The sequence below is a fragment of the Sapajus apella genome, unplaced genomic scaffold (assembly GCF_009761245.1).
Source record: "Sapajus apella isolate SASKATOON/1434 unplaced genomic scaffold, GSC_monkey_1.0 scaffold5, whole genome shotgun sequence".
Taxonomy (NCBI): domain Eukaryota; kingdom Metazoa; phylum Chordata; class Mammalia; order Primates; family Cebidae; genus Sapajus; species Sapajus apella.
The window spans coordinates 47,398,778-47,416,668 of NW_022436945.1; the positions used below are offsets into that span (position 1 = coordinate 47,398,778).

The window sequence follows — 17,891 nt, forward strand, 5'->3', positions numbered from 1 at the left end:
TACTGTGAACTTTTGATTATGCAACTTATAGGTAACTTTAGTTGTGATTTTATAATTACTTACTTAGTTTGCCTTTCTGCCATCTTCCTAACTGCCCAGGTGGTGTGTGATAAGGGTACCCAAATGTATTTATATAGCCTAAACCAATGTAACAAGAAACCTCATTCTGTTAATAATACTACTACATTGCAATGGAAAAAATTGTTTATAAATTATTTAATATTTTATTACCATGTTATGTGCCCTATAAGTGTTATTTTTCTTATATATGACAGAAATATAGGGGCATTATTGGATTGTAACATTCTATTCATTTGGAACATTTACATTGTAAATAGAAAATGTTTCTATGATTTACAGTTTAAAAGAAAAGAAAATGTAAACATTAGAATTTAATACAAGTTTATAGTTCTTAGTTATGGCATTAACAATTTTTGACATGCAACAAATTTATTTCTCTGTAATTTGTAATACAGTTTTTAAAAACTTGGCAATACGTACGTATGGTCTGTGATCCATACCTTTTCTAATTAAACAATGCAATTCAAAGGTAATGCCTGTGATTTCGAAATGACTGAACAAATATCTTATTTTTCAAAACAATAACATGACTATATATTATATCTATTTTATGAACTCTTGGCAAATATAGAGGACAATTTACTAGTCATTTTTACCTATTTCTTTCTTTTATAAAGAATAAAATTCCCCTTAATTTGAATTTGTCATTTACCCTAACCGCAGGATATACTTTATGAACATTAAGTTTGACAAAGGACAACGATGAAATCACTTTAAGGAAATATATAAACATATTTATAGAGGCTGAATGAATAGTAAAAATGGTTTGGAAATTAAAAGTGTAGAGAGAAAAGGAGACAAACCAGTTTCAAAAACATATGGAAATGAACAATGACAGCTATGTCAGAATTCAGGATATTGGACTAGACTGAAAAACAAGAGATCCTGAGAAAGTCCCTAGCACAGTTGTCATCATGCAATTCATTTATTTATTATCTCATTACAGAGAGGAGGAAAGGGAATATTTTAGTCCTGTGTTTTTAGATCACTGCAGGCTGTTTTATAGCAACAAATGTTGTTTGCCAGCATAACACACAATGCCATCCGTATACTTTTTCTTCTTTTGTTCTCCAGTTTTACATTTAATGGGTTAGAGATACAAATTGCTTATAATATTTTCCTTTCCTCCCTACCCATTAAAATGCACAGACATTATGCAGATAATGCATTGCAATATAATTTTATATAGTGAATCCAGATTCTATTTCACCACTTTTTCAATTTTTATAACATTCATAAAATATCAAGAAGCAAAATTATTCATTGTTATTTGGATTATGTATTTAATTCTAGAGCTATTCACTGAGTATTTATTATGTGGTTGTGCAGGATATGGTACTGTGCTTGTTTCTTGTATTCATGTCTTTTAATTATTCAGTGAAGAGAAGTTCCAGAATCAGAATAAAATGATAGGTAATGACTGGTCAATCCTTAGTGTTACTAAGCTTTTCAATGACAAATTACATCGTCTTGCCAGTTTTTGTTATGGAAATATTATCTCTGTTCTCTTGTTTCAACTTAAATTATAGAACTGTTTTACTTCAGTCTTGAAAATATCAAATAAATGATAAATGAGCTACAGCCAGTCATGACACGGGCAAGATCATAATAATTTTCTCCAAAGCACAACAGCCTAATAAATCTTAATTTTGAGTAACCAGCAATCAACAGAGTCAAGCTTTACTTATTCCACAGTTTCTCTGATATTAAACAGGACCAGAGAATCAAAATCAAAATTTTATGAAATGGCAGCTGAGTTAATAGAGGTTGAAGCTCTTCAAAAAATAAAAATTTCTATCAAAGAGTAGGATAATATTTGAAGAATATAACAGATACCATTGTCAGTACTTTTTTGTCACATAGCTTATCTTCCTCATTAAGTTTTTGTTGAAGAGAGAAATAAAACTCACAAAGAAGTTAGGATAAGTTCCACTCAAAAATAAGACTGTCTATGAGTTTTATGTGAAAGAAGATTAAAGTTCCATAAATGTGCATTTTTATGTTTTAGAATATAAATCTCTGTGTGCGTTTATCAGTAAGATATCTCTATCTAAGGCCACTTCAAGGATCCAAAAATGTCAACTTTACTATGACTTTCTATCTCCAATCTCAGCTTTCATTATAATGGGCCTGAAGTCTATACTTTGGAGACTATCGATTAAGCACTTTGTTAAGGTGCTTAGTTATGCTTCTTCTAGTTGTCTATCTGAATACAGATTTGTTATTATTCTGGTATAACCATGAGGTATATCTCAGATAAGGCTTGAGATGCCTGTATTAGCCTATTTGAGACATACAGTCCAGTAAACCCTGGAGTTACTCAATAAAGATTAATTGATGATGATAATAAATTATGATCTTATAACAAAGTTTTTAAAAGTGTCCAAGCAATATTATTAAAAATAGTATTTGTAAGGATGGAGGGAGGAGGGCAAGGGTTGAAAAACTTACTATTAGATACTATACTCACTGCCTGGGTGAAGGGATCAATTGTACCCCAAACCTCAGCATCACATTATATAGCCAAGTAACAAACCGGTACATGTAACCCCTGATTCCAAAATAAAAGTTGAAATTATTTAAAACACAATATGTATTAATTAGTGAGATGAAGGATCTAAAATTTGATAACCTCATTTGCAACTTTCTAAGAAGAACTTTTGATATATAACAGTTTTTCCTTGGTGATATGGAGGAATAGAACCACTCAATATCACTTTGCAACATGATATTGAGGCTTCAAAAAAGTCATTGGAGGGAAACGAGTATGGTTTTGACAATAATTGAAAACATACAAGCTTAGATCGAAGTATAAAAATCTCACCCAAAGGTAATTATACCAAACAGTATTTCTCACTTGTTTTTGAAACCTTCCTAGAGTTTTAAATTGATTTATTGTGCATAATATCTCAGTTCATCTCTCCCACTGAAATTGCTTTAGTTTTACATCACTTGAAATCTGTGATTTTTTAAAGTTCGTGTTATGAACTCATTATTCCCTGACATTCTCCTTTTTTTTTTTTTTCTCATTGGTCCCTCTTTTCATGTTAGAATGTAGCAAATTGTCTCTGGTAAAACAAAGTGTTTATAAGATAAAGAGATGCTGCTTGATGAGTCTGTGAATATGTTAACAATTTCCCAGAATTTTCACTGACTTGTATTGCTTAGTACCTTAAAAATAATTATGGAATTTAATTTGAAATGTATAAACATAACATGTTTGAGGATCTCTATTTTTATATGTTGACTCAGTTAAGAATTTCAGAAAAGACCAGAGCCAGTGGCTCATTATTTTTCTAAACCTTCTGATAAGTTATTTTTCTGAAACACAGTATTTTTCCACAATAATATCAGATATTAATGAATGGGAGGGAGAAAAATTTTTTCAATAAGGATTCCATATCAATTTACTTAGGGTAAGAGCATTCCACATTAATATGTAGTCTCATGAGGTGCATTTCTCGTAAGACTGACAAGCTATGGAAAATCTTAGGCCTTAGAAAATAATTTGCTGGGTAGTTCCTTCTGAACAAATTCTTTCAAATGCATAGAAAGCACAACTATTATGTGAAATAGTGGAATAAACTATAATATTTATAAGTGAGACTAGCCAAACTATTTGAAAGCTTTCTTTGTATAATTGCTGAACTGCCTTTCAAATGGAAATATTGTGTTCTTACTATAAATATTGTATTTCTTATGTCTGTAATTTGGAATGGCATGTTTGTTTAATCATAGTTTGATTACTTTTTGCACTTTTTCTCAAAGTTTATATTGTATTTTAAAGAATATAATTATTTTTAAATAACTGTATTAGAGATATGGGTTTTATTAAAACATATAATATTCAATAAAGCAAGTATGAGTGAAATAAATTATTTACTTTCAGTTTGGAAGAGGTGAATAAAAAGTGCTTGGCCAATACCGTACCATTAATCTATTCTCTTTTCTCCTTTCTCTCTTTACTTCTCTCTCTCCAATAGAAGTGGAACAAAAAGGTAATTAAATACCTTTCATAAATTATATACTATTTATAGGCTAAGTTATTTAACAGTTTAACATTTAGTTAAAATAATTTTGTTATTAATTCTTATCTATTTTATGAAAATTTATTTACTACTTCTGCTGCTCAACTTCACTTTAATCTGTATTACTGACAAGTGTCAGCTTCTTTTATATAGAAGAGTTTAATAGTAGAAAATTTTCAACAGTGTGTTTTATGCCCCCTTTATTTTTTAGTTAGAAATCCAACTCATGGTGACGAATACTGGTTGCTTTAATTTATTTTTATTTCTATAATAGAAAATTTTGCAAAGCTCTAGCATGGTTTCCCTACTCCATTAGTTTTTAACTAGTAGGGGGAAACGGGAAATAGTTTTCTGAACCACCTAAAGTAAGTTATGTTAGTAATCAAGGATGATTATTAACATTAGCATAAAATTTATACATAATTTTGATAATGGATACCTATTCTCTATAATTGTAGCAAGCATATGAAATTCTTATAATCAATATAATTATTGATTATGTATCGATGATGGCCCTCTGCCCTTGCTATGGAAGATTTTAGCAGTTAGCCTGTCCCCAAACATTTTATTTACTTAAAAGTGAAACTTTGGTCATTTTAGTAATGTACTGTTCTTTTTGATAGTCTCCAAAACCTACCTGAGTTTTATCTTAGATTGTTTTCCATTGCATCTATGCTTATAGTTACTGTTTAAAAGCTAATCACTAATTCCAAAGGAATAATACTTTAATCATTTAAAAAAAAGGTCAATATCCAAATTACTGTGATTTCCTAATTTTTTCACCCAGTACACTTCTAATCATTCCAAACATAACAATAGACTGCATGATTATTTTTCAGTATGTTTGCTTTACAAATATGGTAGAGCAGTGTTTCCCATAGTAGGTTCAGTGGAACTCTATACTCCAGAGAAGCTCTGTGAAAAAGGTCCCATGATCCAATTAGCGTGTGAAATTTGCTTACCCTTCCCACTGCTGCCTTGGAGATTCACAAATTCTAAGCTATTAGAATTCTAAGCCATTAGAATCTCTGCCACAATTATATTTAGTGTAACATTTCTTAAGCACATGTGGCTAAGGACCCCTTTTTCCTTTCTGTGTAACATCTAGCTACGCCACTTGAAACGTGTACTTCAAGGACCACCCTTTGGGAAACATTGCTTTATAGCCCCTTCATTACAGATGAATCAGCCAGGCTTTCTTACCCCAATTCACATGATATGCTACTGAATCATACTAAAAATCAAGTGAATAAGATGAATCCTGGCCATTTTCATTCTGAAGTATGAGCAGCAAAATATAGAAAGTAATCTTGGGTTTTAATGCTTTTCTCATGTAACAGTAAAAGGTACATGTTTTTAAGTTCCAATACTACTGTATTTAACAGGACATTTTTAACTGATTAAAATCTAGATCTTGGGTTCTTTTCTGTAACCTTTCACCTTTTCTTCTTTCCTTATTCCTTCTTTCCTTTCTTTTTCTTCCTTTCTCCTTTCCTTCCAGTATCCATCCATCACTCATTTTTAATTGTGTGGGTTGCATGCTCTGTGTGTGTTGTAGCAACTTTGAGAGCTTTTTTGCTAAAAGATTCAGTGGCCTGTATTACAGGGCTTTTCTTTTGCTTTATTAAAAAATTACTATGGGATATTCATCTGTTTCTTAATGATAACTACTGAATGACTAATTTCATCAGAATGGAAACAATAATTTTTGTTTCCAAATATGTTCTTCAGTAAACTAATAAAAGTATTGTGTATAAACATTTGTATTTCTTATATGCCTATAGAAAACATATGTCACATCTGATATATATTTCCAAAAATATTATATAATGTTTATAAAGGTAACAATGACAGGAATGCACAGCTACTTATAAAAAGGCTAGATATTTTTCAGTAAACAAAATCAAAACGATTTTGAAATGAAGCCAAAATTAATGTGGAAGAATACTTTGTGTTCTTAAAAGAATTCAGCAAAATAAGTGATGGTGGGTATCTCTTGTGAGAGTTGCATTCCATTTGATGAAAACTAAGACTATAAAACAAAATATTAAATTAATGTATTTATTTAACTGTTTCCCTTCCAACAGTTTTTCTTTGTCCTGGACTACTAAAAGGAGTATACCAGAGTGAACATTTGTTTGAATCCGACCACCAATCTGGGGCATGGTGCAAAGACCCTCTACAGGCATCTGACAAGATTTATTATATGCCCTGGACTCCCTACAGAACTGATACCCTGACTGAGTATTCATCCAAGGATGACTTCATTGCTGGAAGACCAACTACAACCTACAAGCTCCCTCATAGGGTGGATGGCACAGGATTTGTTGTGTATGATGGAGCTTTGTTCTTCAATAAAGAGCGCACCAGGAACATAGTCAAGTTTGATTTGCGAACTAGGATAAAGAGTGGAGAGGCTATCATAGCAAATGCCAATTACCACGATACCTCACCCTATCGATGGGGAGGCAAATCTGACATAGACCTGGCAGTAGATGAGAATGGGTTATGGGTAATCTATGCAACAGAACAAAACAATGGTAAAATTGTCATTAGTCAATTGAACCCTTACACCCTACGGATCGAAGGAACATGGGATACCGCATATGATAAAAGGTCAGCTTCCAATGCCTTTATGATTTGTGGAATCCTGTATGTGGTCAAATCTGTATATGAGGATGATGACAATGAGGCCACTGGGAATAAGATTGACTACATTTATAACACTGACCAAAGCAAGGATAGTTTGGTGGATGTACCCTTTCCCAATTCATACCAGTACATTGCAGCTGTGGATTACAACCCCAGGGACAACCTTCTTTATGTATGGAATAACTACCACGTCGTGAAATATTCTTTGGATTTTGGACCTCTGGATAGTAGATCAGGTAAGTTCAATCTTTTATGGTTCTCTTTGGGGAAATATTTACTGTTTGTTCTCAGTAAGTTCATTTTATGTTTTTATTAAACTTTCTTTGTGTTCTATGTATCTGAAAATCATTCTTTGCCTTTGCATCTAAAGAGCATTGCTTCTGATCACTTTCAGCTGTAAAAATGTATAACTACAAGAAATAGACTCTACTTTGTTCTGCTCAACTCCAGTCTTTAGCTCTTCTTCTTTGAAGGGCATTTGTCATTTTCAGCAGGTTAGTTCTTTGTGTAGTGAAGTGCGCAAAACCACTGATAAAATAGAATGCCACCCTGTCTAATTAATTGTGAAATGCCCACAGAAGTGCTGTCTACTTAGAACATGTCAAGGGCTAACTTGATGTTACATTTCAGGAGCCCACAACAATGTATTCACCTCACAGAGAGCATCATATATGACCTCTCCTTTTGGAAAGGTTATCAGTTTGAGTGTGCCTGTGTCTGAATGAACTTAATTAATATATTGAGAAAAGTGTTCATAACTGATAAGTACAGAAAAAATACATCTTAGTTTTTATAAGTTTTTATACTGCAATTTTTATACAGTTTTGAGTAACTTTGAGATAATCTTTAATTGCAATTCTTTAAAAGTGCCCTTTGAAAACATACCATTTCCTTTTAATGTTATTTAAAGACAATCATAAATAGTTTTATTTTTTTTTTCATTTTTATGTACTCAACTGAACACAGTTCTCTTAATTTAAAGGTTAAACTGTTTAGCTACTGTATTAGTCCATTCTCACACTGTTATAAAGACATAAACAAGACTACGTAACTTATAAAAGATACAGGTTTAATTGACTCAGTTCTCAATGGCTGGGGAGGCCTGGGGAAACTTACAATCATGGCAGAAGGTGAGAGAGAAGCAAAGGCACATCTTACATGGCAGCAGGCAAAAGAGAGTGAATCATGGAAAGAGGAAGAGACCCTTATAAAGCCATCAGATTTCATGAGAACTCACTATCATAAGAACAGCACAGGGGAAACTGCCCCCACGATCCAGTCACCCCTATCAGGTCCTGCCCTTGACCTGTGGGTACATGGAGATTACAATTCAAGATGAGATTTCAGTAGGGACTCAGAGCCAAACCATATCAACTAGTTGTAGTAGTGTTCTCCAAGATAAAGTATAATGGAAAGCCAAAATGTGGGTGTCTGAATTTTGACAGAGATATAGCAATTCAAAAATTAAATTATTTTTGCAATGCAGTTCTAAAAACATATAACTACAAGAAATTGACTCTCCTTTGTTCTGCTCAATTCCATTTTTTAGCCCTTCTTTTTTGAAGGGCATTTGTCATTTTCAGCACGTTAGTTCTTTATATAGTGAAAAGCACAAAACCTTTGCTAAAGTAAAATATAATCCTGTTAATATTTCTTATTTCTGTGTTGTTTCCAATTATGCTTTTACTAGTACTAGCATGACATTCTTCTTAGTCCAATATATGTACGCCTTTTTACTGAATTAGATTCTAAGATTTTATGGCCAATGGCCTTGCATTACCCATTCTTTCATTGTATTTTTCTCTTTCCATTATTTCTGTCTTCTCTGACTCTAGTGTAATGCATCACATATATATAATGAGGCTGAATCACTCTTGTGGAATGAATGAATGAATGAATGAATGGCTTTTCACTTCTTATTCAGTTAGGATGACAAATTAGGTGATAGTTTCTCTAATCATGGAAAGGGTTCAGTCAGAGTGATAGCACTTGTTTCCATAATCAACAAGATATGTTGAGTTGGTTTTTGTGGAAAGAAAAGACTGAATATGTAGTAGCAACAAAAGCAATTTCTCCTAAATCTTCAAAAAAATCTTCTAGATCAACTCTATTGTCTGACTCACTGCTGTACAGGTAAGGTTTTTTGTTTGTTTTTCAACACATTGCATTCTCCAGTTTAAAACTTGATCAAGAATCCATTATCTAGAGTATTCTGGGAAGACATTTCTTTTATAGCTGTAATATTCTTAAACTAAAATTTATATTTGGTTAGTGAAAACTTTGTTATGGATGCTTTTTAGCCTTTTTTGACTCTTTTTGACTGGAACAGGAAGTGATTTCTAGTATCTCAAAGGAATAATAAATAATAACTCATTTTTTAGTTAAACAATGAATAAGGGGAAATAACATAATTCAAATTTTATTTATTTGAAAGATCATACTTTATTTTTATTTAGAATAATAGGTTAAAATTAATTACCTTTTTCGGTTCTGATTGATAGACTAAAGGAGGTTCTTAACTCAGTTTTTTTAAAGTTATCCTTAAATAATAAGATGATACCATAATCCCATGTGCTTAAAAACTTGTCAAAAATATTTTAGCATACATACAATTGTAGCATACAATAACATGAATATATATACTCATACACATATATGACTATATGTTTTTTGTATGTATATAATATACATGTATGTATGTATAGTCTTATATGTGTATGAGTATACATATTCATATGGTTATTGTTATATGTTTATATATTCATATGTTCATATATTCATATATGCCCCCATATGTATGTACATACATATGGAGGGGGGTAAGAGAATGAATCACTGTAATTGTGAACATAAGGAAAAGTATATCTTCGTTTAATTTTTTTTAATGTATTTATCAGTCTGTTTATGAGAGTTAAAATATGGGCCATCGAGCCTGCATGTACTAGTGCCCATATATGTTAAAAGGATGCTATTGAAGCAAAGACTTGGAACCAACCCAAATGCCCATTGATGATAGACTGACAGGGAAAATGTGGCCCATATACACCATGGAATACTATGCAGCCATAAAAAAGGATGAGTTCATGTCCTTTGTAGGGACATGGGTGAACCTGGAAACCATCATTCTCAGCAGGCTGACACAAGAACAGAAAATCAAACACCGCATGTTCTCACTCATAGGCGGGTGTTGGACAATGAGAACACATGGACACAGAGAGGGGAGCATCACACACTGAGATTTCAAATGCCACAGAGAAATGATCCTGTCTGACTTGGTTCATGGGCATATTGCAAATGCTTAGCAGAAGCCTTACAAACAGTATGTGGTCAATAAAAGATTGCTGAATACATGGATATCACTAATTTGAATTATTTCTAACATTCAAGCCTGGTGAGGTGGCATGCACCTCTAATCCCAGCTACTCAGGAGGCTGAGGCTGGAGAAACGCTTGAGCCCAGGAGGTCAAGACCAGCCTGGGGAACACAGCAAGTCTTCATCTTAAAAAAAAAAAAAGGTTCATAATTCAATTACTATTAAAACATCCAAGTCATTTCATTTTCAAAAAAAAAAAAAAAAAAAAAAGAATGCTATTGATGGCTGGGCATGGTGGCTTACGCCTATAATCCTAGCACTTTGGGAGGCTGAAGTGTGCAGATGACTTAAGATCAGGAGTTCAAAAACCAGTCTGGCCAACATGGTGAAACCCCATCTCTACTAAAAATAAAAATTAAAAAAATTAGCTGGACGTGGTAGTGTGTGCCTGTAGTGCCAGCTACTTGGGAGGATGAGACAGGAGAATTGCTTGAACCTGGGAGGTGGAGGTTGCAGCGAGCCTAGGTCACACCACTGGACTCCAACCTGGGTGACAGAGCGAAACTCTGTCTCAGAAAAAAAAGGATGCTATTGAAGTAGCAAACATTAAGAAGTGGTAGACTTGCAGCTTCTAAAATGAATTCCTAACTTAAGTCAAGAGATTGAACTTTCATTCCTTTTGAACAATGACAAGACTTTGTTTTACAAATAGTGAAATTTTACCTGTTAAATTTATCAATATAATCACAAAAAACTATAAATTTTCATGCATGAATACTCAAATTGAAAAGCTAATGCTTTAGCATGGACTTATTGCAGTTTATGGGTGGAAAGAATATGTATAGAAATAAATTTTATGCATGATGTGTGCAGATAGGAAAATTTCAGTTAGTGTTAATAGAGGCATTTCATCTTATTTCACACAAACAGTTTCAGCTGGGTATTTTTCATTAGTAAATTACATTGACTTTTTTTTTTTTTTTTTAAAGAAATTGCCTTTAGTGAATTCTTATTGCTATTTTATTATGGGTCCTATGTGTCTATGTTCTTAAACCCTCAACTTATTACAAATATGTTAGAGTCAAAAACTAATCCTAAATCTGTAGACCCAAAGTACATTTGTTGTTAACATCTGTTGGTAGCAGGCCGAGTCTTTTTGTGATGATTTTAACTGTGTTCTGATGAACAAAAATCCACTCCTTTGAAGTTTGTATGTAAAGGGGTATCTGTGTTTTATGTCTCCTGTAGAAAGATCTGGTGTTAAAAAATAAAAGACAAATATGCTTCTTTTGGATAAAGATCTTCGGATGACACTTGGTGAGGCTTACACATAGGTAGCATAGACTTCTGAACATGCTCATGGGAGTCAGAAGGATGTGGGTTTGAATTCTCTCTGCCTCTTATTTGACTCTGGGCAGGTTGTTCAGTCTTCAGTCTTGATTTCTTCAGACTATAAAGTGGAAAAAATAACATCAACATCAGATTACTGTTATATCTTAATGAGAAAATATATGTAATAGGCATGATACAGTAACAAATAGCCTAATAGATTTGTACCAACCCTACAAAGACCATTTTTATCCACATTTTCTAAACTAAGGACCTAAAACACGGCAGCTCATATAACTTATTCAAAAATTGCCCAGATGTTAGCACCAGGCACTCTCTAGATACAAACATCATTTGTAGATCATATTACGAGTTAATCATCATGTATTTGTACTCTAAAAATCGTATCTACTTTTCAGCCATGAACTCAAATGATTTGTTTTGTTTTTATAAGGGTCTTTTTTTTAGTCATTTTATCATTCTGTTTTCTTCTTTTTTAAATTATTTCCATAAGCTTTTCAGGAACAGGTGATATTTGGTTACATGAGTAAGTTTTTTAGTGGTGATTTGTGAGATTTTGCTGCACCCATCACCCCATCACCCAAGCATCATACACTGAACCCAATTTGTGGTCTTTTATCCCTCACCCCCTGCTACCCTTTTCCCAAGTCCCCAAAGTCCATTATAAGATTCTTATACCTTTTCTTCCTCATACCTTAACTCCTACTTGTGAGAACATAAAATGTTTACCATTCCTGAGTTACTTGAACTAGAAAAATAGTCTCCAAGTCCATCCATGTTGTTGTGAATGCCGTTAATTTATTCCTTTTTATGGCTGAGTAGTATTCCAGTCTATATATTTATACCGCTTTTTTTTTTTTTTTGACCCACTCATTGATTGATGGGCATTTGAGCTAGTTCCATGTTTTTGCAATTGCGAATTATGCTGTTGTAAACATACATGTGTAAGTATCTTTTTTGTGTAATGACTTCTTTTCCTCTGGGTAGATACCCAGTAGTGGGATTGTTGGATCAAATGGTGGTTCTACTTTTAGTTCTTTAAGAAATCTCCACACTGTTTTCCATACTGGCTGTACTAGTTTACATTCTACAAGGGTCATTTTTAAAGGCCAAAATGGTAAGCTTGGAGGAAGAACTTGAAAAAAAGCTAAACTCCTCAAAGTATTCTAAAAGAGGTTTCAGGAGTTATTAATTTGAGTTCTTTACTTTTCCCAACACCCATCCCCAGACTTTAAATTGTCACATTTTTTTCAAGTTCCTGCCTTTTGTTGGGCTACTCAATTGTATGACATGTATGTTTGCATTATTTTTCAAAGGACATGTCTTGGGAAATTGTACAATCTGTGAAACATTGTTTTCAACAATAGCTACGTTAAGACATTAATTTCAATTGACTTTTTAAACTTGTGTTAAAAAGTTTTTGGAGACTCTAAGCGAAGTTTCTCCTGGAAAAATGTCATTAATTGGCCAGTTTTTCTAGGCAAAGTTTAGACATTTAAAATTGATTTACTATGTTTCTCTGAAAACATTACTTTCAGAACACTATCCTGTTGTCACTCATTTTGCATGATATTAAATGTAAAATTGCCAGCATTTTTGTTGTTTCCCAACATGAAATTGGTGGAAAAATAAATCAGAACTTATTTTGATACTGCTATTTAGCATTTATATAGCAAATATATTTGCAAATAATTTCTTAAAATTTTAAGTAATGTTATATTTCACACATTAACAAACATACAAATGCAAAGAATCTCAAATGTTTTATAAAAAGTTTTTTTGGAACTAATTAGACTTTGATCTCATTGCAATAATCTTGTTGCTATTGTTTTAGTCGGTTTCTTCTACAAATTCTTTTTTTTTTTTTTTAATTTTTATTTTTGTTGGGGAGAAGAGTCTCACTCTGTTGCCCAGGCTGGAGTGCAGTGGTATGATCCCAACTCACTGTAACCTCCATCTCCCAGGTTCAAGTGATCTCAAGTCTCAGCCTCCTGAGTAAGCTTGACCTCCCAAAGTGCTGAGATTACAGGTGTGATTGGGCCTGTCTACAAATTCTTAAAGTGTCTGATAAATACTTGGTTCTTTGTAAAGATTGTTGAATGATTAAATGGATAAAGGGACTATATTTTTTAAATCTGCTTTTTCAAGATAATAGGCGAATAGAAGTACAGTTTCTAAATGTGATTAAGATATGTGTATGCTCCTCAGGTAGTCATCTTCACTCTCAACACATAGAGCTATAATCTAAGTTTATTAAGCCACTTAGCCATCCTTCCTATCCCCACTCTTTACCCTCAGCTCTTCCCGTGCTTCACCCATATTGTTGTGAGCCTTGGTAATCTAAGGGCAATTTAACATATGTTAAAGAGAAGTACCAAAGTACATTAATACCTAATGTGTTTTCTTCCAGAAGCAATTAGAAGAAATTAAAGTCAGTAATCTTACAGTATAGAAGAAATTGGGCAACCATGTGAAGAATTCTATATTAAGAACATATTCTCAATTTTTTTTTTTTTTTGCTTGATAAATTGTAGGGATTTCTTCAACTTGGAGAAAATGGAAAATGCATTATATCCAGAAATGCATAATAGTTGTGTTCCCTTGAAAATACATTTTATCTAAAGAACCAGTGATTCAGCTTTGGAAACTGGTAACAAAATGATTGTAAGATTTAGCACTTGAGTATAAAGTATATGTGAAAGCATTTCCTCTGTTTTGTTCTGGGCAGAGCACCAGATACAGAACTATCAAATCTAGAATTTTCTTCAAATATACTTTTAACTGAGCCTATTTTCTAGCTTATAAAATACACTATAAAAGTATGCCTTTTTTATTACCTTTAATTGGCTATCTTTTGTAAGATGTACATTTAAAGTGTTCAAGTCATCTTCAGCTATTTCACAGGTTGAGTGATTCTCACATGGCCATCAAAGCTCTAAAACCGTATATTATATCCTGATACAGCTGGTGGGAGGGAGTCAGACAGCTGGATCACTTGCCTTTAGCTATTATTAGTGGCTGGTTTTGACTGACTTTCAACCTTAACTTCTCTCTCTCCCAAACCACCTTCTGCCAAATTGTTAATTAATAGAGAGGAGTGAGATGAGAGGTACTTCCTTTGACTCTTACAGTTTGTTTCTAAGCTGTCCATCAAACAATCTAATTTTCCTTGTCAAATATTCAAATGTTTTTCAGTATTTCCTACTGAAGGAGGAGGAGAAAGCAGGTTCAAATGCATAATAACAGGCAGAGGAGAGGCTGAGTTTCAAAAATTTCCTAAAATTAGTATGTCTAACAGATCTACAAATCTACTGGTTGAGGTTTAGTGAAAAACTCACCCAGCAATAAGTACTAACAATAGAATGATAAAGAGATGTAGCTTCTGTCTTGTTACCTGCTCTTCTGCTTCCCAAATACAATCCACATTTTCTTGAAAGCCTTTTGAGATTATGTAAATATAACCATTCTTATGTACACTAAAGATAGTAGTAGAATCTAAACCAACAAAAAGCCTACACATAACAGTTTAACAATGAGGATATGGTGCACCTTCTGTCCTTACAATATGCAAATTAAGTGCATTTGTGTCTCCAGTAAAAGCTGTGGCTGTGTAGTGATGAATAAGAACTTTAAACACACATGACACCTCGTTAAAATGTAATTTTCACATCATATATCTGAACCCTTTACTATGACAGCTGAGTAATGTGAGTGCTGGGCAGAGAATCCTGAACATTTTGAAACTGTCACGTGTTTAATAGGTAGCTGAATCTGCTTCCTGAATGGTTTAGTTAAATATGGTGTACCCTAGCCAGAAAATAGAGCCTACAAGTAGTAGGATCTTAAATCAAACTTGTCCTCAGCTTATGGGTATGATTCCTTCAGAGTTCCACTTGAGATACCACATTGTCTCTAAAGTTTAATTTACATCTATCTTAGTAGCTGAGTGAACTTTATGAAAAAGAAAAAATAGTCAGCAACTTGTTGCTAATTTCAGCCCTATCTGTATTTTTATGCATCAGCTGTTTCTCTGTCTGCAGAAGAGTCTCTTCTTTTTCTTTCCACTGCTGCTTCTTTGCTTGTAGTGACAGCTGCTGCCTGAAGGACATTGCTGCTGATGATTTTTCAGGGAGCACAGCCAAATCTTGCGAAATTTGCAAGACCGATTCCATTGCCACTTCACAGCAGCTGAATTTTCTCTTACGCCTTTTTGTAAACCTTTTCTGTATTTTCCTTTCTTCATAATTGAGGGTACAACTTCCCAGAATGACATCTTCTACTTTTCAGGCTCTGAGCATGAGAATCACAGTCCTATACCAACCAAAGTTGAACCTAACTATACAACTGAACCTAGTGTTTGTTATTCATCTGACTAGGTGACCTTCCAAATGGATGACAGAAGAGGCAAGAAATAAAAAGATTCACAAATGCTCTAACGTTAGTTGTTTCTACAGAGTGATGTCTCCGTTAAATATATAATTATTAGACATGTAATCAAAATCATTTCTAAATGTAGTTCAGTAATAAAGAAAGATTACTTATTTGTGAATAAGCTTCCCACTCACACCAGCTGTCCTTTCTGTAGCCATTTCACTGCTCATTAGCATGTCCACCAGAGTGCAGGCAGGTAGAACTGGAATAATGTTGTGGCTCTTTATTGGCATATCTTGTAAGGGCTGGTAACAGTGGCAAAAGTAATGATTATCGAGGGATTCCACCTTAGAATCCTATGCTTCTACCCATCTTAGCACAGATAAGTGAGAGTTGATTCTATTACATAACAGCTGTTAGAAAAGCCAAGTCTGACATCTGCTTCGTGTCTCTGTTTTTAACATTTTTAAGCAGCGTTCAAATACCTCAGTCTAGGCTTGACAAGCAATTGTATGAGTTTTTAAGCACAAAGGAATTTCATTCTTAATAAACTACCACTAGAAAGCTAAATTCTCAAATAATAATGATTAATGACAAAATAATTCAAGATATATAAATGACTGATAAAATCTACTATACACTATAATTTTATTTAAAAATTTATGATTTTTCATTTTATTTACTTAAAAATAATTCTGGCTGCTTTCATTATGCCCTTCAGTAGTACAAATTGGTGAAACTTTTTGCATCTATTTATCCTAGCGAATATACAAATCAAAATTAGCCAGTGCTTTCTATATAAAGTGCGTTGTGACTGAAATATTTTAGCCTTAAAATTTATTTATTTTTTTTACAATCATGTTAGAAAAAACAATTCTGCCAAAAAATGTACAAGTGGAAGTGAAGAGTTAGGTATTTGTTGACATTAAGATTTGTCTGAAAATTATCTCTAATGCAAGTTTTTTTTGATAAATGGGAAATGTCTTTGAAGAAATTTTGCCTTTCAAAACAAGAAAATAGTACTGTATTTAGAAACACACTATTCATTAAAAATATAAAATAGATTAGTTTTAAAGCATAGCAACCCTTTCAATATCTATGATAGTTTGGCTGGTAGCATTCATATGAATATAGTAAATGAAAATTTAGACTTCTGTATTTTATGAGAAGCCTACTGAGTAACATGGGTAGTTTGCAGTGAGGTAGTTTGAAGTGGAACTGAAAGAATTAAGAAAAAGACAAAAACGAAAAATGAAATTTATCCACAAAATCAGATCTGCTTTGAGATGTAGAAGCAGGAATTGAAATTGGGTTTCAGTCAGAAGATCGATGATTAATTGACTGATTCTTTTTTTATTTCTTTCTTTCCTTCAGTCAGGAACTGTGTCCTTAAGTAGAGCTCTACATGGCACTATTCTAGGTTCTGTGGTTGTTAACAATAATGAACATGGTTGGCATTGGCCCTGCCTTCATGAACTTACAGTCTATTGAAAACAAATTGAGAGGAAACAAAAAAGAGAATGATTTAAAAAAAAGAAAATAGTATTCCGTATTATTTTTTAGGTGTTTGCTGGCCATTTGCAAAGATTATCAGATTTAAGTCTAACTGTAATTATGCAAAGACAGCATCATACACATTACCAGATGAAGAAATTGAGCATCAAAGATTATTCACACACATAGTCCAGAGCTACATTTAGAATCCTAGTCTGCCTGACTTTCTGCTTTGTCACTTTGCCTCCATAAGTGATTTAAAAGAATACAGGTCCCACAACTGAGAAGCCAGGGGAAAAGCAGAAAGGCAATGGACATATATTAGAACCGCAGTCAAAGCAGATAAACTAGAGGAGGAAATAAATGCAAGACAGCAAGGATATATCAATCTTGAAGTGGAATTGGACAACCAAACAGGAACCAGTGTTTTATTAGATATTTATTAGATTTAAATGTAGCATATCTTATTTGCATGTTCTTAATTTTGAAGTAAATTGGACATTCAGATATATTGCTAACAACACTCTCATGCTTGTAATCTATGAACAGGATTGACAAAATGGTGAAAATGGTGAAAACTAGAATGAAGAAAGGCAAAGGGA

The 17,891-nt window shown here is 33.1% G+C and overlaps 1 protein-coding gene across 5 annotated transcripts in view; it reads left to right on the top strand.

The window, feature by feature from the left end:
• The window catches only part of ADGRL3 (adhesion G protein-coupled receptor L3), an 844,276-nt gene that overhangs the window by 522,497 nt on the left and 303,888 nt on the right, over positions 1 to 17,891 (top strand). For all 5 annotated transcript variants that reach the window (XM_032272132.1, XM_032272140.1, XM_032272143.1 and 2 more), the window contains 2 exons: positions 4,065 to 4,079; positions 6,197 to 6,997. In XM_032272132.1, coding sequence (XP_032128023.1) covers positions 4,065 to 4,079; positions 6,197 to 6,997 — 816 coding nt within the window. The remainder of the gene's footprint in view (positions 1 to 4,064; positions 4,080 to 6,196; positions 6,998 to 17,891) is intronic.